The following is a 20093-nucleotide window of genomic DNA, read 5'->3' on the forward strand; positions in this document are numbered from 1 at the left end:
AGTGATCCTTTGTACATGAATTTAATTATGCTCATAGGTCGTCATGGCTATATCTGCATTTGATTGAATTCCAGGACCTCAAGGAATACCATAATGCTAAATGGGATGTTCCACAAGTTGTAAACATGGTCATAAAAGCATGTCACATTCCTATGTCTTTGCTTCAATTTTCTTGTACTACCTATTTAAGCATGAGATCCAATACAAATCCCATATACACAATCACATTCCTATGTCTTTGCTTCAATTCTCTTGTACTACCTATTTAAGCATGAGATCCAATACAAATCCATATACACAATCACTCATCCAAATAAAAAACACAAGGCATGCAAATCATAGCTCTTGTGATGATAATTGAAGAACAACTCTTGTGGGACAATTATCCCAAGCTCCTTTTCTACCTTTCTTTACTCAATGCCTCCTTATTAAATCACTTGCCAATTGTGCTTATGATGATGCTGCTTCACAATGGAAAAAAAAGAAAAAGGTATACGTTTTATTAAATAGAAGCACCCGTAGAAAACAATGACTTCAAATATTCACAAATGTTTGGCATCAAATATGATACAAATCTCACAAACATTGCACAATGGACAAATTTCAATTGATAAACAATGATGCATAAACAATGTTTAAAACTATATTGTATAAATGAAGCTCACCCCAATGAGATTTTTGTTGATTGAAAGAGAGTTTGTATATGTGACATAAATAATGCTTTTGAAAAGGTTTGACGTTGTAGCTTACATGGCACCCACTTTTTCTTTCAAGCATCACACGAGTGATAAAACAGCACAAAAGAACACAATTACATATTAGTAAGAAAAATGATAGTAAAGAAAAGAAACTCCAAACCTTTGACTTGGAAGCAAATGGCTTTCTTGTCTTCTCCGAGTACTCCATGCACAACAATTTGGGCTTCCATAGTGCGGGCTCTCTCTCTCTCTCTCTCCCCTCTCTCTCTCTCTCTCTCTCTCTTTGTGCATGCACGTGATTTTGTCTTTGTATTTATCTTAAGTTTTATTTCTATATTAATAGTAAGCCGAAAGTAGTGTAGTCGATGTAAAAGATTGAAAGAATGAAGTGAATATTGGGGTTAGAAATGAGTTTGCATGAGCGGCACAACCAGTTTCACGGAGGTAGAATAGCTCTTAGAAGGTGGGAAGATGTTGGTGTATGTGGGGAATCCGGCCTTCCTTGACGCCATCCATACAAGCCTCTGCTCATGGATGACACATTGTGCTTTGAGATAGCTGCCTTCTGGAGGTAGCGGAAGCTTATATTGGTGGCCGGGCGGTTTCCCTTCAACAATACATACTGGTGCGTGTGTTTGCGCAAGTGGCATAATTACAAGCCGCATTTGGGATAGTCCTTGGGAGGTGGTGGCAGCTTCTGGTGGGGGGCGCTCCCTTCCTTGACAATCCATACCATCATCATGCCCCGGGATGTGTGCATCTCGAAGTGGCAATGCATGAGCCAAGCCCCTGCAGCGAGTACATATTGCAACTGAGAAGTGTTTCTCAATAAGGGGATAAACAAAAAGATCAGACAGTCCTAGTCTCTAGAGAAACAATTATTTGCTATATTGTCATTGAGAGATAGACGGAGCGGAGGCATACCTGGGTTGTCGGTGTAGAAACGGAGAGCGACCCATCCGGCGGGTGGGACAGCGATGGTGTTCATGGCGGGAGGATCGATGAGGTTGAAGGAGGAGGGGTCTGAGGAGGAGTTGAAGTTGCCGAGCCCCATGCCCACCACATAGAAGTTGTAGCCGTGGAGGTGGAAAGGGTGGCTCTCGAAGAAGCCGGTGGCGGTGTTTTGCAGCACCAGCTGGACGTTCGTCCCCAAATCCAATTGCACAACCTTGGTGCCCCGCAATGCGTGCTGGTTGGCTGGGTCCACGCCCGTGTAGTCATACTGGAACATGGGCATGCTCGGGAAGTCATCTTCGTAGGCCGTCCTTGCTGTCGCCAAGGACTTACTCCACTTCCTTGGCAGCGCGACGGTGGAGTCGTTGTAGTGTGCTCTTTCGTAGTAGGCCTGCCACGGGATATGATGCTGTATATTAGGACTGGAATGATAGGCATATCGTCGTATACCTACTAAACTTGCTTCAAATTAAGTTTGGTACGGCGCGATTAGCAAATCTGAACCATTTTAGGTTACCTGGAGAATGGAGATATTGCGCGGGGGCACAAAGGTGACATTGTTGACGGAGGCACTAGCGAGGCCCGGACGGCCACCCTCACCGGGGGGCCCATGGCAAGTCTGGTTGACGGGGCACTCCTGGAGGGCAAGACCCACCGTGAATAAGAAGTTCCGATCCACAGATCGGGGTACGTCCTTGGCCGGGTGCTCCTTGCTGTTCAAACTCCGCAAGGCGCCCGCGTAGCCCAACGCGTAGGCCGAGTCATTGGCCGCGGGTAATGTCGGCAAGGCCAGTTGTGCCAGGCTTAATCTCTTTGTGGTGTATGACGAGCTCGGCCTCTTGTAGCGTAGCACGCCGGTCGCAGGTGTCGTCGGGAACGTCACGAACGCCGGCGCTGGCGAGTAGACGGCAACTGCCATCACGTAATCTGCCTCCTTTTGGTCCGCCGTCACCAGCACGTCTGCCGTCTGCCCCGGTGATATCACTATCACCTCCGTCTCGTAGGGTTTCGTGTACGAGCAATCCATCTCCACCACCGTTAGCCTGTGCCCATCTATCGAGAAGAACATGTGATTGTTCATGGCCGCATTGATCACCCTCAGGAGATATGTCTTACCCTTCTCTACCACGAAGGTGGTTGTATCTATTAAAAGGGGAATGTCATGTAGCATTCGTTAGATTGCAATTATCAATGACATACACCATATCACAAGAAATTAACTAACAACCTTCACGAGGCCCTGTGCTTATTTCTGGTGTTTAACTTATAAGTCCTTGGTGAATTTACCAGTGTTGGTCGAGATATTAACCTGTCATTTTTGTATCTAGTAGAGCTAGTCTATTAGCCTGTCCCCTTTTGTATCTACTAGAGCCAGAAGGCGTACGTCTAATCGACACCAATTCCAGAGGTTCAAATCCAAAGTGTGCTTCTAAAGTAAATTTATTCCTACCTCGTTCCGAGCAATTATACAGAAAGCCTGGTTGTCCATTGATTGTAAGCGCATCGGATATGTTGAACCCAGCTCCGCTGGCCAATGCCTCCTTCTCTATCAACTCTACATCTGTGTTCCACCAGTCTCCTGCACAAAACAACAACAGCATTTTAGGAACACCCTTAAGCGATCCGTCCTATGAAAGGATTGAAAGTTTAACATGCGTGTGTGCATGTCCATCATGCACATGTGTGTGCTGTAGGAGGGTGCACAGCTAGTGCATCTCGATGACTATACTAGAGCTCCTTTCTCTTCACCCAGTTTGTAGAAAATCCCAGTTCAGATGAGTGTTACGTTGTTGTTGACATGTAGCTACACTAGTTTTCATCTCTCTACTCTAGGACTCATAGTCGTGCATCCTTCACGTAGCTGAAGGAATGTCTCATGACAGTTTTGTTCATCACTTCTAATGTGCTAGACCTCATTTAACAGCAGCTGGTAGGAGTTATACTCGAAGTGATCGTACCTAGCAAGATCGGGAACTCGGTGACGGGCTGCTTCGGGAAAGGATAAGGAATGCCGTTTCGGGGTTGGATGATGAAGGCTCCATACACAGTGGCGCGAAGCCAGTTGATGTGGGCATGCCAAAATAGGGTGCCTGACTCCTTCACCACCGTGAAATTGTAGTTGTAGTGGGTCTTAGGTTGCAAAGGACACTGGGTGATAAAGGCAGGCCCGTCTGCCCAATTCGAGAACAACTGGCGCACGCCATGCCTGCAACATATACACAGTTGTATTAATGGTGGAGAGGTGAAGAAGAATTATGAGACTTTACCATTACGGAATGAACCTTAACCTGTACAAGTAGCTGGACCCCGGACGCTGGCGAAGCCAATTATGCACACCCTTTATTATGAGACCTACATATAGTGTGGAAACGACTGGAACCACTGCATATGAGCTGAGGTCCAATGACTGTGCACGTACAACAAGAACTTGGGGTTCATCAGAATCCCCTTATTCTTGTCTTACTCTTTACTGTGAAACATAAAGCTCGTACTGCTGATTCCTGAAGCTGATGATCGACAGTTACCAGTGAATTGTGATGTTGACGCCGTCCAACTTGTTGGACACCCTCACTATAACGCGGTCTCCTGTCCGGACATACAGATTGGGCCCCGGAAACCGCCCATTCACGCTCACCAGTTGCTTCGTATGGCATAGCCGAGTTACATTGGCGTACTTTATCTGCAGCCATATTTCCCATTAGTCAAGAACAGAAGCACGTTTCAGTTGGTTAACTTATGGAAGATAGTGGATTGACGTGCCACTTCATTAACAGGTCAATTAGTGATATTGTTCCTTGAGGGCTTGATGGCGCAGCTACTCTCTCTGTGTGTATCCTCATGTACTGTTACAGCTAGACATAGAGAAAGGCCATAATCGATCCATTCTCACCTTGAAGTGCAAATAATGTGTCAAGGTTCCATCCTCGTTGACAACGGACTTCGCACAAGCATTCAAACCGACTAGCTGATTCAGGGATAGTACTACTGTAATAATTAGCGTGGTTAAAAAGATTAGGTTCTGGACAAGGTCTGATCTCTTTCTACAGGTAATCATGATCATATGTATGTGTGTTTGGAGGGCGGGGGGGGGGGGAGGGGGAGGGGGGGGGGGGGGGGGGTGGTATATCAGTTGTTGTAGCAGCAACTGATTCACAACAATCGCAAGTCGGCGCAACTTCGCCCGCGGCGGAGGATCTACTTTGGTACAAGAACGATATTGACTAAACGGCTGCTAGATGTGGCGAGACTAGGTTGTTTTGAATTGTGAATGTAGTAGGGTCGCCCTTTTATACAGTCGTGAATCCTGATCATACTCATCCCTCGCTTACTGCCCTTGCAAGTTGCTATGAATCGGTCTACTGAGTCCTATCAGATCACATAACTATTGAATCAAAGTGATGGGGACAAAATAATAAACTCTGATTCGGGGCGCCAAATATCCTACGCTCTTTTTAGTTTTCCTTTTTCTTCCATATTAACGCGGTGTCTGCAGCTGACCTAGCCAAACATGTTGACCTGCAGAGAAATCCGTGAAATCGTCTCAGGCTGCATTGAAGGTCAGTTTAGGTTTAATGGCTTCCATGGATGCCGAGCAACAGGTTCGATTGACCAGTTAAGTTAATACTCATACGGTCCGCGTCCGTCCTAATCAAAACAGTGTGGCCTACAATATGGCGGGTGCCACGAGACATCTGAGGCGGACTACATGGCATTAGACATTTCTAAATTTTCGCCTACAAGTAGGGGAAAGAGATCGTGTATTTCAAAGTCAGCGCGTGATCACTGATCAAGTTTAGTGCTTAGAACCATTCTAATTTCTTCTCAAGGCTCAGACTTTAACGCATTATGTAATTGACAATGAAATTGGCCAAACGTATATCAGTACAACAAACTTTCTCAAATACTATTGAGCACTTCAATATTTACAGTCATGTCGATATTCTTGTCATCAAATGCATTAATTTGAAAGATTCCATTGAATAACTTATAAGTTATGGAGACACTATCTTGAGAAATCAAAGTATGGAGATAGGACAAGCCAGATGAAGGGAGCGCATAGAGAGAGAGTGATCAAAAGAAAACCAAAGAAATTATCGGTCAAAGGTGGGAGAATAAGCTTGTCTTTACTTAAAACAAACTCAAGAATTCGGTATCATGACCAATTCAAATTTAGTACAATTTGCAAACCTCTCAACTATCATCCTCCTCGGAGGATCATGGTGGACTTTTGTGTATCAATATGAACTAATGCTAACTTAAGGGCTAAGACTTAACACTCAACACTTGACTAGTATGACAAGACACTCCTTTTCTTTTAGCAAACATGGAGAAAGACGTATCTAAACTTACTTACAATGGCATTTAAAGCAAGAGTCTTTATTTTCATGTGGCATTATCAGGTTCCCATTTTTTTGAAATCCACCTTCTTTGATGTGATCTCTACAATAACGTCACTTGTAGCAATTACTTTTAGTGGAAGAAAAGGAGAAGTCAATTGAGACAAATTAGCTCTCTATAATTCAAAAAATTAGAAGTACACAATAATATTTAATGAGGGAGAGGAAATATTTGAAATCTTGATGGGGCTAAGGGGAGACCACCCTTCCGTTGGACGGACCCAGGGTCACGTCCACCACACTTTCCTCCGGTTGCTTTAGTTTTCTAATTACCTACCAAAAATAGCTTCCTTAATTAAAAATTTAATCACTCGTTCCTTCACGTAACTTAGGCACTAACACAGAAAAACAATGTCAAGCAATTTCCTTTTCAACATTGATCTTTATTTATCAATCTTTGGAATACATCAAATAAACCTGCCCGAAGGCTATTCTAGCAATCCTCAGGGATCACTATTCCAAGTTCCGCCCGTTGACTAGTATGCGGGCCTTGAGATCCCATCTCGAGTCACGTCGGTCTCTTATGCAGGATCCAAAGGCAAGGGATTTATGGCCAGAGCCTCCCCTGGCACCCAAGCATCCACCTGCTCCAAGTAGCACCCACGGAGAGACCTCTCATGGTGGGTTCGGTCCACGTACCTAGCGCGGCTAACAACCCCCTTGGATAAGGTCAGGCAAACAGTCGAAGGTAATTGGTACTGCCTCTCCCTCCAAGCTTTCAACCTAAAGCATTAATAATCTTTCCTAAATTAGTTCCTTGATCAAAGAAGTAAAAACAGTGCACCTTTGTGTACAATCAATAACATTCAAGTGGTCATTTGTACGGCCAACTGCTAAGGTATAATTCCTTCTCCTCGAATTCTTGCAGCATTCGATCTTGGATCAATCGCGACTTCGAAAGATCCCAAGGGTTTGGTAAGTTGAGTTGCTTGTTTACCCTTTTTCCTTGGGTTAGGGTTTATACCCTGTTGACCCAAATTGTCTCTACCTTAGGTTTCCTTAAATTAAGATCAATAAATCCTGGGCAACGTCATCGCCCTAACTTGGTTGGTCAACTACTTTCTTGGCGAATTTGTAACTCCCCTAGATTGGCAAATTAGTCCCACGGAAGGGTGATGTAGCAGGATGACTACTCATCCTCTAGAAAATAAGACTTGTACTTAGAACTCGCCAAACTTGGTCTAAGGAGTGGCAATACTATTTAGACACAAGGCCATATGACGTTGCAGCTTGTTGCACGAGATAGGTGTCAGCACCTAACTTGTGGGGATTTTTTTTCTCATCACACGCTATTCCTTGGTCAAGAATACCTTTGATCAAGTTGTAGGGGTTGGGAGTCCTATCGACCCAATCCAAAAGCTAACCCTACTAGGCTGATAAATGTTTTGGCCCTAGGGTTCCTAGATTCCTTGCGGAAGTCTAGCATTTGGTCAACTGATCCTTAGGGTGAGAACCCTAGATCGTTCTTGTACGGGTGATTAGATAGTCCTAACATTTCGAGAATGTGGGTGGGACCTTTGGGATCAGAAATATTAGATCGGCATCCCAAGTGCGATACTAGGCAGAATTTTAACATAGCTTAACCCTACCTAGCACATTGAGATGATCATCCTATGCTAACTAATCATACCTTTATGATTCTCATGTAAGCTACTCAATTATACACGAATTACTTAGTTGATCTAACCAACCCGCGATTTAAGATGATCTTCCCTTTTAAAGATGCAAATACTTTCTTCTAAACTTGCAAGTACTTTCCCTAAAAGATGTAAGTAACTGTAAGATAGGTGAGATGCATCATTCCATGCAAATATGCAAATTCAAGACTATAGACCTTTTTGCAACTATAGGATCTATATAGATCTTTTCTTTTCCTTGCCCTATGCTATAATCATTGACATTCAGAGCTAACTCTTATAAACCCTACATTGATGTAACGAAATCAAAGCTTTAATGTTTTTAATGAAGATGCATTCAATCTTTGATAAAAGAACTCCATGCATGAGCGAATGCCATGAGATCCTTTCTCTAGCACTTAACCCACCCTAAAATGTAACTATCATTGCATGCAATTTGCAAAGTTCATAATTCCTTTCCATGCATTGCGACTATTTGGACATCATTTAATGACCGTGTACGATTATCTTCTACATGAGTCAAAACCAAGAATTTATTTCATAAGTGCACTATGTGGCATAAGCCTTATCCTTGTGAGATGCAACAAGGATGCCCTCGCACAAATTCCATCTTCTAACTTATGCATCATACATTTGAAAATGCAGCTACTCATAACCACAGAAGTGCAAGCAATTGCAAGTACTCGACATGCCACTAAACTTTGCATTTAAAGCTTCCCTACGAGAATTGAATATGCTTTATGCATCCTTTCCATGCGAAAATATTTCTCGAAACCAAGGCATTCAGAATTGGGCCGTTGTCCACTCTTGTACTCAGGGTTGAAGCTCCTGCGTGCGCTCCTCTCAACTTTTGCTTAGGAGCCATTGGCGTAGTGGATTTTGTCTCAGCAACTCTCCCTTAGTCCACTTACGCGTTTCGAAGTCACTCTGTCCAATATCTCCTCTTCTGCATAGGACACAGGCCTTGCAGGACATAGTTTTAAAAACCTGAGGAGGCACAAGAGAACAATGTCTAGAGAAGCTTTAGTTAGAAGCTTCCAAGCTTCTGTAACACAGGGATGACATGGAGAGAGAGTGATGATTGTGAAGATGATGGAGATGATGACGACGGTGAAGACGACGATGCTAATGTGATGATGATGTTGATGATGATGACGACGACGGGGCGTAGGAGCGCGGTGGCAGCAAGGCAGAAGGGGGTGGTAGCAGGCGGGCAGCACGATCCACGATCTCTCCCTCCCTAAGCTTGGGAGGGGGGGGTTCATATAGCTTGAAGGCGAGGGGGAGGGGGGTAAGCCACACAAGTGGCGGGCTGCATGCCTCCCCTCCACCATTCAAGCTCCACACTTCCTCTCCCTGCCATGCAACGGCTGAAGGGGAGGGAGTTTAATGAAAAAAAATTTGCAATTAATTCATTATCTTTTTGTCCCATGAAGGGATGTTCCCGCGTGGGCTACGATTTTTAAGCCATGACTTCCTATACGCGAAACGGAGCTGGTGTTTGTTGATGCGCAAGACTGGAGCACTTAGCCCAAGGTTTTTCTATCTCATAGGAGGTCACTTGAAATTTCTTATGTGCAGGATCAAGAGTCGTTAATATTTTGTTGCGGAAATGTTACATTCTCTCCCCCTTAGAGAAATCGAGATGTCCTCATCTCGAGAAGATCTGGGGGTATTGTTGGTTGAGAGTACTTTCATCCATCCAAGTGGCATCCTCTTCGGGGTAATCTGTCCACTAGATGAGATATTATCTCAAGGTCCTAGATCTCAAATGCCTCTCCCTAACATCTAAGATCATGTCAGGCCGCCGTAGCTCAAGGACTCCTTGGCTGGGCATTACAACTTGTTGATCATCAAGCACGTGACTAGAGTTAGGCACATACTTTTTCAATAGGCTGATATGGAATACATTATGAACTTTTAGGTTTTCAGGGAGTTGCAGTTTCTAAGCGTTAGGCCCTAGGCACGTGAGAATATTGTAGGGTTCACAGTACCTTGGACTTAGCTTTTTGCATTCACCCAAGGATAGGGAACTCTTCTTTGGATGTATGTGAATGAAGACCATATCACTTAAATGAAGGATCTGTCTTGACGCTTCAAGTCTACGTAAGCCTTCTGTCTGTCCTTGGCGGCTTGTATGTCTTGTCTTATTGATTTGATTTGGTCATCCGTGTCTTCCAGGATCTCCTTTGAAGCTTCAACCCTCAAGGTTGGATTCGAAAAGCTTAAGGGAGTACGGCAATCGTGCCCATACAATGCTTGAAAAGGGGTCATCTGAATGCTTTGTTGGTAAGAAGCATTGTAGGCAAACTCAACCAGTGGCAAATATTGAATCCACTTTTTGGGTTCGCGACAGCAGTGTGCCCTAAGCATGTCTTCAATGACTTGGTTGACTCGTTCTGTTTGACCATCAGTTTGGGGATGGTAAGCTATACTGAAGTCCTAATGGCCTCGAAGATAGCCCTCCAGAAGTGTAATGTGAAGAGAGAGTCATGATCACTAATGATTCTTGTGGGTAAGCCATGTAGTTTGAAAATATCCTTGATGAACATCCTTGAGATGTCTGAGGCTTTATAGTTTGTCTTAACAGGGATAAGATATGCAACCTTGGTGAGTATATCTACCATGACCATAATGGAGTTGTATCCTCCCTCAACTTGGGGCATGCCAACAACAAAGTCCATACTAATGAATTCCCATTTCATTTGGGTAATGTCAAGTGGTTGCGATTTCCCTTGCATTTTAACATGTTCGGCCTTAATGAGTTGACAAAACAAACATTCCATGACATATTTGAGAATGTCACCTTTGAGCCTATCCCAATAATAGCTCTTCCTGACTGCATTAAGGGTCTTGGCATAGCCACGGTGTCCTGAGAAAGGGGAGTCATGGGCTTCCCAAAGTATATTCTGCTTGAGTGAGTGGCTTGCCGGGATACATAATCTTGTCCTATAGTAAACAAGTCCACTATTGATAGAGAATTCTTGATACTTCGTTTGTAGCTTCGGGTCCTGATCTTTGATGGGGATCTCCCTTAGCAATTTCTGATAGGTTGGGTCATGGCATGCCTCCTCCTTAGCTAGCTCAAGAATTGGGTTGTTTGGCATGGATACCTTTGTAGCTAAAGATTTTGCTGTTGATGGATCTTGCAAAATCAGAGAATTCAAGAATGCCTTGAGTGCATCGACAACTACATTCTCCTTTGCAGGCCAGTATTTGATTTCAAAATCATATTCTTCCATCACTTCAATCCATCGACGATGCCTTATATTGAGCTCATTTTGGGAGAAAATCCATTTAAGACTCTTGTGGTCCGTTACTAGGGTAAATTTGTTACCCAGCAAGTAGTGTCTTCAAAGTTTGAGAGCATGGATGACAACCAATAGCTCCAAATCCTGGGTAGCATAGTTTCTTTCATGGCTCTTCAGTTTCCTTGAAGAGTATGCTACGGGATGACCTTCTTGCATGAGCACACATCTTAAGGCAAGTGTGCTAGCATCAGTTATCACTTCAAACTTCTTACTAAGCTCGGGAAGTTTCAGGATAGGTGCTGATACCAAGCTTTGCTTTAGTTTGTCAAAGCTGGACTGTTCAGCAGCAGGTGACCATACAATTGATACTTGCTTCTTTAGTAGATTAGTCTCAGAGGTGCTGCAATCAAAGCATAGTTTTTTATAAAGACCCTGTACCATCCTGTCAATCCAAGAAAACTACGTATTTCTTTGGTGTTGGCCATTCTAGAACATCTCTGACCTTGGACGGATCTAATAACGCTCATACAATGAATCCTAGATATTTAATCTGTTGCTTGAAAAATGCACACTTCTTCTTCTTGGCATAAAGCTTGTGTGCCCTCATTGTTTCAAGGACAATGCGAAGTTTGGGTTCATGATCTTTTTCCTGCTTAGAGTAGACTAGGGTATCGTCAAAGAAGACGAGTAGGAAGTCATCAAGATAGGGCCTAAAGATATCCTGCATTATCTTGTTGAAGGTAGCAGGAGCAATTGTCAGCCTGAATGACAAGACCAGGAATTCAAAGTGTCCATACCTTGTGCAGAATGCCGTCTTTGGGATATCTTCTTCCTTGATCCTTATCTGATAATATCCAGACCTAAGATCTATCTTAGAGAAGATCTTCGCACCTTGAAGACGGTCAAGAAGTTCATCTATTCTTGGAATGGGGTATTTGTTTTTAATGGTCGATTGATTCAACCCTCTATAGTCAATGCATAGTCGAAGCGTTCCATCTTTCTTCTTCTGGAACAGCACTAGAGCTCCCCATGGTGAGCTGCTAGGACGGATGTAGCCTTGGTCTAACAGTTGCTTGAGTTGATCCTTCAGCTCAATCGCTTCTGGGATGGACATCCTATATTGTCTCTTTGTGATTGGTGCAGCTCCTGGCACTAGCTTGATTTGATGATCAACTTCCCTTTAAGGATGAACTTCAATTAGCTCTTCAAGAAATACGTCTGCGTATTCCTTTAACCATGAAGGTTCTTCCCTAGATTCCTAATCTTGATCTAGCTTTTTTAGCTTAATCAAATAGACAGGTAGCCCCTTCCTAACTCCTTTTATTATCCGTGTTGCTTTTGCCAGCTGAATTTTTGGCTTATCGGCCTCTTCTTGAGTTGTAACTAGTTTCCCTTCATAATTTCAAAAGGATACTTGGCCCTTCCCACAATGAATGTGGGCATCATTGGGTATTAGCCAATCCATATCAAGCAAACATTCGTTGACACCTAGGTTCATTACTCGGAATCTGACCAAAGTCGACTTTCCACCCAATAGGAATTTCACCTTAGTAGTTTGCTTGGTACAAGAGACCTCACGACCATTTGCTAATTCCACAAGTAAGGTAGATGCATCTTTTGTGGTTATTCATAATCTTCTTGCACAGACTAGTGAAATGAAATAATGTGTATTGCCACAATCAACCAAGGTTTTGAAGCTTTTACCTTGGTAATTCGAAGGGGTTTCAATCACCAAGAATTGGCTATTTGGGCCTTTCTTGTGAAAAGTGGCATAAACCGTTGCCCTCTCAATGTCTGCTTCCATGGATGGATCATCTTCATCACCGAGGTCCTTGTTGGCAACACTAGAGATTCTCCCTCTGGCCCTGACGATGGCTCCTTGTTTATGGGTGACTCCTTGGAATGGCCCTTGACGTTGTCCTCTGCTAAGCTTGGGACACTGCCTTTTAAAGTGACCAGGCTCATTGTAGTGGAAGCAACAGAGATTGCGGCTGTTAACTTGGGTAGGAACGAAGTTATTGACAGTGTTGGCCCTAGCTTTCTTCCTTTGTCCCTGGTCTTGTCCCTGCACTCTCTTGGTCTGAGATCTAAGCATTTCCTTGTTCTGATCCTTGTAAGACCAAATCCTGTTATTCCTTGGCTTGGTCTGCACCTCCTGTATTATTGGTGTAGCTCGAACGCGTCTTGTAGATCCGTTGGATGCATTGATTGGAAGAAGTTTTTTATGGGTGGATTTAACCCAGCACAAAACTTTGACACCTATTGTGTCATGTCCATTTGTGGTGCATACTTTAAGAGAGAGACGAAGTTTAAATAGTATGCATCCAAGGATAGTCCAAGTTGCTTTAATTCATAGAATTTGTTCATCTTCTATGTGCGGTAGGTAGGTGGCAGATATCTCCCTTGCACAGCTCTTTTAAGCTTCTCCCAAGTAACTAACTCTTCTAAGATCCCTTGGTCTCTACACCATTGCTTCCACCAAAGTCTTGCTTCGCCGGTAAGCTTCAGTTTGGCGAGTATCGCTTGGTTAGCGGGTGCAGTTCCTACTACTTGGAGGTAATCCTCCATGGATTTGATCCAGACCTCGGTGTCAGTTTGGACAGTCCTTCCCTTTCCATCGAATTCAGGTGGATTGATTTTTTTAAGAAGGAACTTCTTCTCTTGAATTACAGCCATACTTAGTGCAGGGGTCGGACTAGGAATCTGTACTTGAGGTTGCACCTGGGCGATAAGACTCTTTACATTAAAAACTTGCTAAACATCTCTCACATTACATTAACACGCCCAGTTCAGCTTTTACCCAAGTGTCCTAATCACTTAACTCCTTTACCAACACTTATAGCCATGACAAACAGTGATAAAAATCTTATTCATTCATGTGGGCATAGCCCTTTCGAGTACATTTATTTTGGGAAGGTAGAACAAGCTGATATATTAATTTGGGAAAAATAAGATTGTGTTACATTCGGCTATGGGAATTGAGTAATAATATGGAGTGGGGTTATGGATTTTAAGGAATTGATAGGTCATAGGAAGCTTGGGGTATCCCTTCCTTTGATACCCGTTCTTCTCATAACGTCCCAGCACCTTGATTCTATCGACATGGATTATTCGAGTCACTTCCTCATACACATACTTGTTCTGCTTGACCTTCCGACTGCCGACATGTAGGGTTGCGTTTGCGTGAGCCTTGACAAAAATGAACAGCTTCATGATCTTTAAATCCTCCATCCACTTGATTCTCTTCAAGTTGGTCTAAAGGTACGCAAGTCGGTGGGCCGCAATGTAATAAATTCGTGATTCACCTGTCCATCTCTGTTCCATGTACAAGGGTGAAGGATTGTAGATACGGTCTAGAATATTCATCATTCCTAGCCTTCGTTGATAATCCAAAGCACGCATTGCAATCATAAACATAACCTGGAACACCAAGAATTTGTTCCATGCTTCGCGACTCTACATGCTAGCATCCATAAGAAAGTAAGGAAATGTTCTTAACGGCAACATTGCTCTATTTCCCCTCATTAAGTTCCCTTATAAATATTAGATTCCATTGGTTTGCTTTGATACCAAACTGTAACGTGTTAATTGCAAAAAAAAATTTCATTAAACTCCCTCCCCTTGAGCCATTGCATGGCGGGGAGAGGCAGTGTGGAGCTTGAGTGGTGGAGGGGAGGCATGCAACCTGCCACTTGTGTGGCTTACCCTCCCCCCCCCCCCTCAAGCTATATGAACCCCACCCTCCCACGCTTGGGGAGGGAGAGATCGTGGATTGTGCTGCCCACCTGCTGCCGCCGCCTTCTGTCTTGCTGCCATCGGGGCTGCTGTGCCCCATCATCATCATCATCATCATCATCATCATCAGTATCGTCGTCTTCACTGTCATCATCATCTCTATCATCTTCACAATCATCACTCTCTCTCCACATCATTCCTCTGTTACAGAACCTTGGAAGCTTCTATTGGAAGCTTCTAACTAAAGCTTCTCTAAGCCTTGTTCTCCCATGCCTCCCCAGGTTTTCAAAACCATGTCCTACAAGGCACGTGTCCTACATGAAAGAGGAGATATCGGATAGAGTGACTTCGAAATGTGTAAGTGGACCAAGGGAGAGTTGCTAAGATGAAATCCACTACGTCAATGGCTCCTAAGAAAAAGTCGAGAGGAGCGCATGCGGGAGCTTCCACCCCAAGTATGAAAGTGGACAATGGCCCGATTCCAAATGCCCAGGTTTCGACAAATATTTCCGCATGGAAAGGATGCATAAAGCATGTTTAATTCTCGTAGGGAAGCTTCAAATACAAAGTTTAGTGGCATGTCGAGTGCTTGCAATTGCTTGCACTTCTGTGGTCATGAGTAGCTGCATTTTCGAACATATGATGCATAAGTTAGAAGATGGAATTTGTGCAAAGGCATCCTTGTTGCATCTCGCAAAGGATAAGGCTTATGCCGCATAATGCACTTATGAAATAAATTCTTGGTTGTGACTCATGTAGAAGATAATCATAGACAGTTACTAAATGATGTCCAAATAGTTGCAATGCATGGAAAGGAATTATGAACTTTGCAAATTGCATGCGATGATAGTTACATTTTAGGATGGGTTAAGTGCTAAAGGAAGGATTAAATCAATGATGCACTCATGGCATTCGCTCATGCATGGAGTTCTTTTATCAAATATTGAATGCATCTTCATTAAAAACATTAAAGCTTTGATTTCATTGCATCAACGTAGGGTTTATAAGAGTTAGCTCTGAATGTCAATCATTATAGCATAAGGCAAGGAAAAGAAAAGATCACTATAGATCCTATAGTTGCAAAAAGGTCTATGGTCTTGAATTTGCATATTCGCATGGAATGATGCATCTCACCTATCTTGCAGTTACTTACATCTTTTAGGGAAATTACTCGCAAGTTTAGAAGAAAGTATTTGCATCTTTAAAAGGGAAGATCATCTTAAATCGTGGGTTGGTTAGATCAACTAAGTAATTTGTGTATAATTGAGTAGCTTACATGAGAATCATAAATGTATGATTAGTTAGCATATAATGATCACCTCAATGTGCTAGGTAGGGTTAAGCTATGTTAAAATTCTGCCTAGTATCTCACTTGGGATGCCGATCTAATATTTTCGATCCCAAAGGTCCTACCCACATTCTCGAAATGTTAGGACTATCTAATCACCCATGCAAGAACGATCTAGGGCTCTCACCCTATGGATCAGTTGACTAGATGCTAGACTTCAGCAAAAGGAATCTAGGAACCCTAGGGTCAAAACGTTTATCGGCCTAGTAGGGTTAGGTTTTGGATTGGGTCGATGGGACTCCCAACCCCTACAACTTGATCAAAGGTATTCTTGACCAAGGAATACCATGTGATGAGAAACATAATCCCCACAAGTTAGGTGCTGACACCTATCTCATGCAACAAGCTGCAACATCGTATGGTCTTGTGTCTAAATAGTATTGCCACTCCTTAGACCAAGTTTGGCAAATTCTAAGTACAAGTATTATTTTCTAGGGGATGATTAGTCATCGTGCTACATCACTCTTCCTTGCACTTAACTGCCAAGCTAGGGGAGCTACGAATTCGCCAAGAGAGCAATTGACCAACCAAGTTAGGGCGACAAGGTTGCCTAGGATTTATTAACCTTAATTTAAGGAAACCTAGGGTAGAGACAATTTGGGTCAATAGGGTATAAACCCTAACCCAAGGAAAAAGGGTAAACAAGTAACTCACCTTATGAAACCCTTGGGATCTTGCCAAGTCGCGATTGATCTAGGATCAAATGCTGCAAGCATTCAAGGAGAAGGAATTATACCTTAGCAGTTGGTCGTACAAATGACCACTGAAATGTTCTTGATTGTACACATAGGTGCCCTATTTGTACTTCTTTGATCAAGGAACTAATTTAGGAAAAATAATTAATGCTTCAGGTTGAAAGCCTAGAGGGAGAGGCAATACCAGTTACCTTCGACTGTCTGCCTGACCCTATTCAAGGGGGTTGTTAGCCACGCCACGTACGTGGACCGAACCCGCCGTGAGAGGTCTCTCCGTGGGTGCTACTTGGAGGAGGAGGATGCTTGGGTGACAAGGGAGGCTCTGGCCGTAAATCCCTTGCCTCCGGATCCTGCACAAGAGGCTGACGTGACTCGAGATGGGATCTTGAGACCCACATACTAGTTAACGAGCAGAACTTGGAATAGCGATCCATGAGGATTGCTGGAATAGCCTTCAGGCAGGTTTATTTGATGTATTCTAGAGACTGATAAAAAAAGATCAATGTTGAAAAGGAAATTTCTTGACATTGTTTTTCTGTGTTAGTGCCTAAGTTACGTGAAGGAACTAGTGATTAAATGGTTAATAAGGAAGCTGCTTTTGCTTGTCAAACTAAATGTGGTAGGTAATTAGATAACTAAAGCAACCCAAGGAAAGTGTGGTGGATGTGACCCTGGGTCCGTCCTACGGAAGGGTAGTCTTGGTTGGCCGGGAAATTTTCTTGAAGGAATTGATAGCAAGGTAATAGTGACCTAGAATCTATAGAGCTAGAGTTCCGATTTATGTTGTTTCAGGGGAACGGAATGGGATTATGCCTTACAAGCAGAGAGGTCAAGCTTCGCATCCCTCTCGTTTCCCATTCTCCTTGAACCAAGTGCAGTATAAATCTGCTTTGACCCTGACATTTCTGCGCAAAGTAGTTCGTCTAGGGCTCGATGCTAGCTAGCTTCTAGGAACTTGACCATTAGGAAAACCCTGATTCAGGTCGGTCCTAAGTGGGAATGGTCGGAATGCTTTCGCTTCATGCCAGACTTGGAAAGACGTAGATCGCAAACCCCGTGATTCCTTGGGAGTGTCAGGCGGCACTTTTTAGACTCTCTTCCCGATGAGCTGCTAAGACGTGTCCTACAAGTGGACAACCAAAACCAATCCAAGCTATCAAATGCCATTCAACACATACTCAACTACACTCAAATCCAAAAATTCACAATCTTCACCTCCCAAACAAAAGGAAAAGAAACCAAAATAGAGGCAAAATAGGCCTATAAGAACCAAACCGACGTACCACAAAATCTAAAATAATATCACAACTCATCCAAAAATTACTATGAGCTTCTCAAATACATTAAACCCATCCTAAAACACCTCAAACACCATTCAAGCCATCAATTCTACCACAAAACCCATAATTTAGTATCCAAAATTTAGCAAAAATCAACAAAAACTCCAATCATTTCTGTCCTCAAGAGTCACATGACATCCCCTTAAATGATACCATATTTTATCCAAAATTGATAATTAAGTTAACTTAGGGATAATTAATATTGCCTACACCATTTGAAGATAGCTGAAAACTTTTTTTAGGTTTTTCTTCCATGAAATTTTGATGCAAATATCATCAATAAACACTTTAAGGGATTTGGAAAGCATATATTTAAAAATGGTATACATTAAACACTCAAAGATTATCAATGCATTCATTAATCTAAAAGGCATAACAATGTATGGAAATTCCCCATTCACTAGCAAAGATAGTTTTGTGCCTATCAATGAGGGTGTGTCTACATTTGATTATAGCCCAAATATCCATCAAGAAAGATGTAAGGCTTCATAACTACCACATGCTCAATCATGTGTTTCGTATACAACAACAAGTAGTGCTCCTTTTTCATGGTTTCCTTCACTTTCTTGCACTCAAAACACACTTAGATTTTGTTGTTCTCCTTGAGTACTACCGTGATGGGAGATACCCAATCTGTATGCTCAATTTCATAAATGAACCTTGTCTTGAGAAGTTTTTCCAACTCTTCTCATGTGAGATATTCATCTCTCAGGTTCATTTGACATGGCTTCTATTTTGTGGGTTTGATATTTGTATCTGTTGAAATAGTTTGCTACTGAGCACGTGGGTCGCAATCCCTTAAGATGTAACTCCACACAAACATGTCACAAAATTCCTTAAGAAGTCGCATGTGGTTTTTGGTAATATATGCTAGTTTAGGAATATCTTCTTCCTCAACAAGACTCACTTCATTGATCTTTGCAAGTCCCTCAATCCATCTGCTTGATTTGCCTTTAGGTTTGGTTTCCAACAGAATGACCAAATGATCCCCATTTTTAAAATAAATAAATGTCTTAAGAAGATCTTATAGCTTTTTCTAATCGTTGGTTTTCTGTGCCTCAAATGCATTAGTAATTTTATGTTGAATTTTATGACTAGAGTTGGCTTTCAAATTTTCATGTTGGAGTCTATACTCTCATTTGACTTTGAGCTTGGCTCATCTAATTCATTCATTGAATTCTTGTTTATGTATGCTTCTGCAATCTTGAGAACATTAGGATATAGGGTAATGTTTGCAAATTGAAATCATGTTTGCTCATGATTGAGCACCTCCAAATATTCCAACTATTCTAATTCCAACTTCACTCTCACAACTCTAGTATCTACAAGTATTCCATCCATATTTTTGGACTTAGGGTCTACCAAGACTTTCTTAATGAATTTGCCATTCAAATCATATTTTTGGGACTCATTCTCCTTGTCATATTCACTTTTATCATCTATGAAAATTTCTTTAGACTCACACAGTACTCACCTTATGGCTCATCTACCTTCATCAAGTACATGACATACTTCACATGATAACCAAACAATACTTGGTGCAATATCATCCATTTTCACTCATGTTGTTGAACTAACTCTTCAAACATTAACAAGTTTTCCTCATCGTTATTATTCAAACACCTACATCACGGAATGAGAATATTTCTTAACTATTAGTATTTAGCAAGGATATTGAATCCTAGCACATTAGGTCCAAAGGTCTAGGATTCATCATGAGGATAGGTACCATCAATTCATGGACGCTAGGCTAGACTAAGAGTGCGATAATCTTGTCCATGAGAGATTGACTTAGTGACCCATTTTCTTTTCTTGTTCTTGTTCTTTGGTGAATGGTAGATCAAGTGTGGGTAAGATGTGCAACTAGTCTATTTTACCATCTAGATAGGCAATATGTTTTTTAGGGAGTTTGTTGTGGTAGTGCAATTTGTTTCTCCTCTCAACACATTTGATATGGCATGAAGGTCAATGGACATGGATTTCTAGCTTCCCATTTTAACCTTTATTGCATCCCATCAATTTCCCAAGAAGACTAGTC

At 42.4% G+C, this 20093-nt stretch overlaps 1 protein-coding gene across 1 annotated transcript; it reads right to left on the bottom strand.

Annotated features, from left to right (window-relative positions):
• Nucleotides 1-711: 711 nt before the first annotated feature.
• LOC148015989 (putative laccase-11) lies at nucleotides 712-14866 on the bottom strand. Its single transcript, XM_087663858.1, has 8 exons — nucleotides 14723-14866; nucleotides 4543-4689; nucleotides 4178-4332; nucleotides 3611-3858; nucleotides 3103-3231; nucleotides 2170-2795; nucleotides 1623-2043; nucleotides 712-1487 (listed from the first exon to the last, which is right to left on the bottom strand). Exons 1-8 carry the CDS (start codon nucleotides 14864-14866, stop codon nucleotides 1351-1353), a joined length of 2007 nt encoding a protein of 668 aa, XP_087519984.1. The 3' UTR covers nucleotides 712-1350.
• Between the last annotated feature and the right edge of the window lie 5227 nt (nucleotides 14867-20093).

Source organism: Lygodium microphyllum, chromosome 23 (assembly GCF_053477565.2).
Source record: "Lygodium microphyllum isolate KBCC chromosome 23, Lygodium_microphyllum_v1.1.10, whole genome shotgun sequence".
Lineage (NCBI taxonomy): Eukaryota > Viridiplantae > Streptophyta > Polypodiopsida > Schizaeales > Lygodiaceae > Lygodium > Lygodium microphyllum.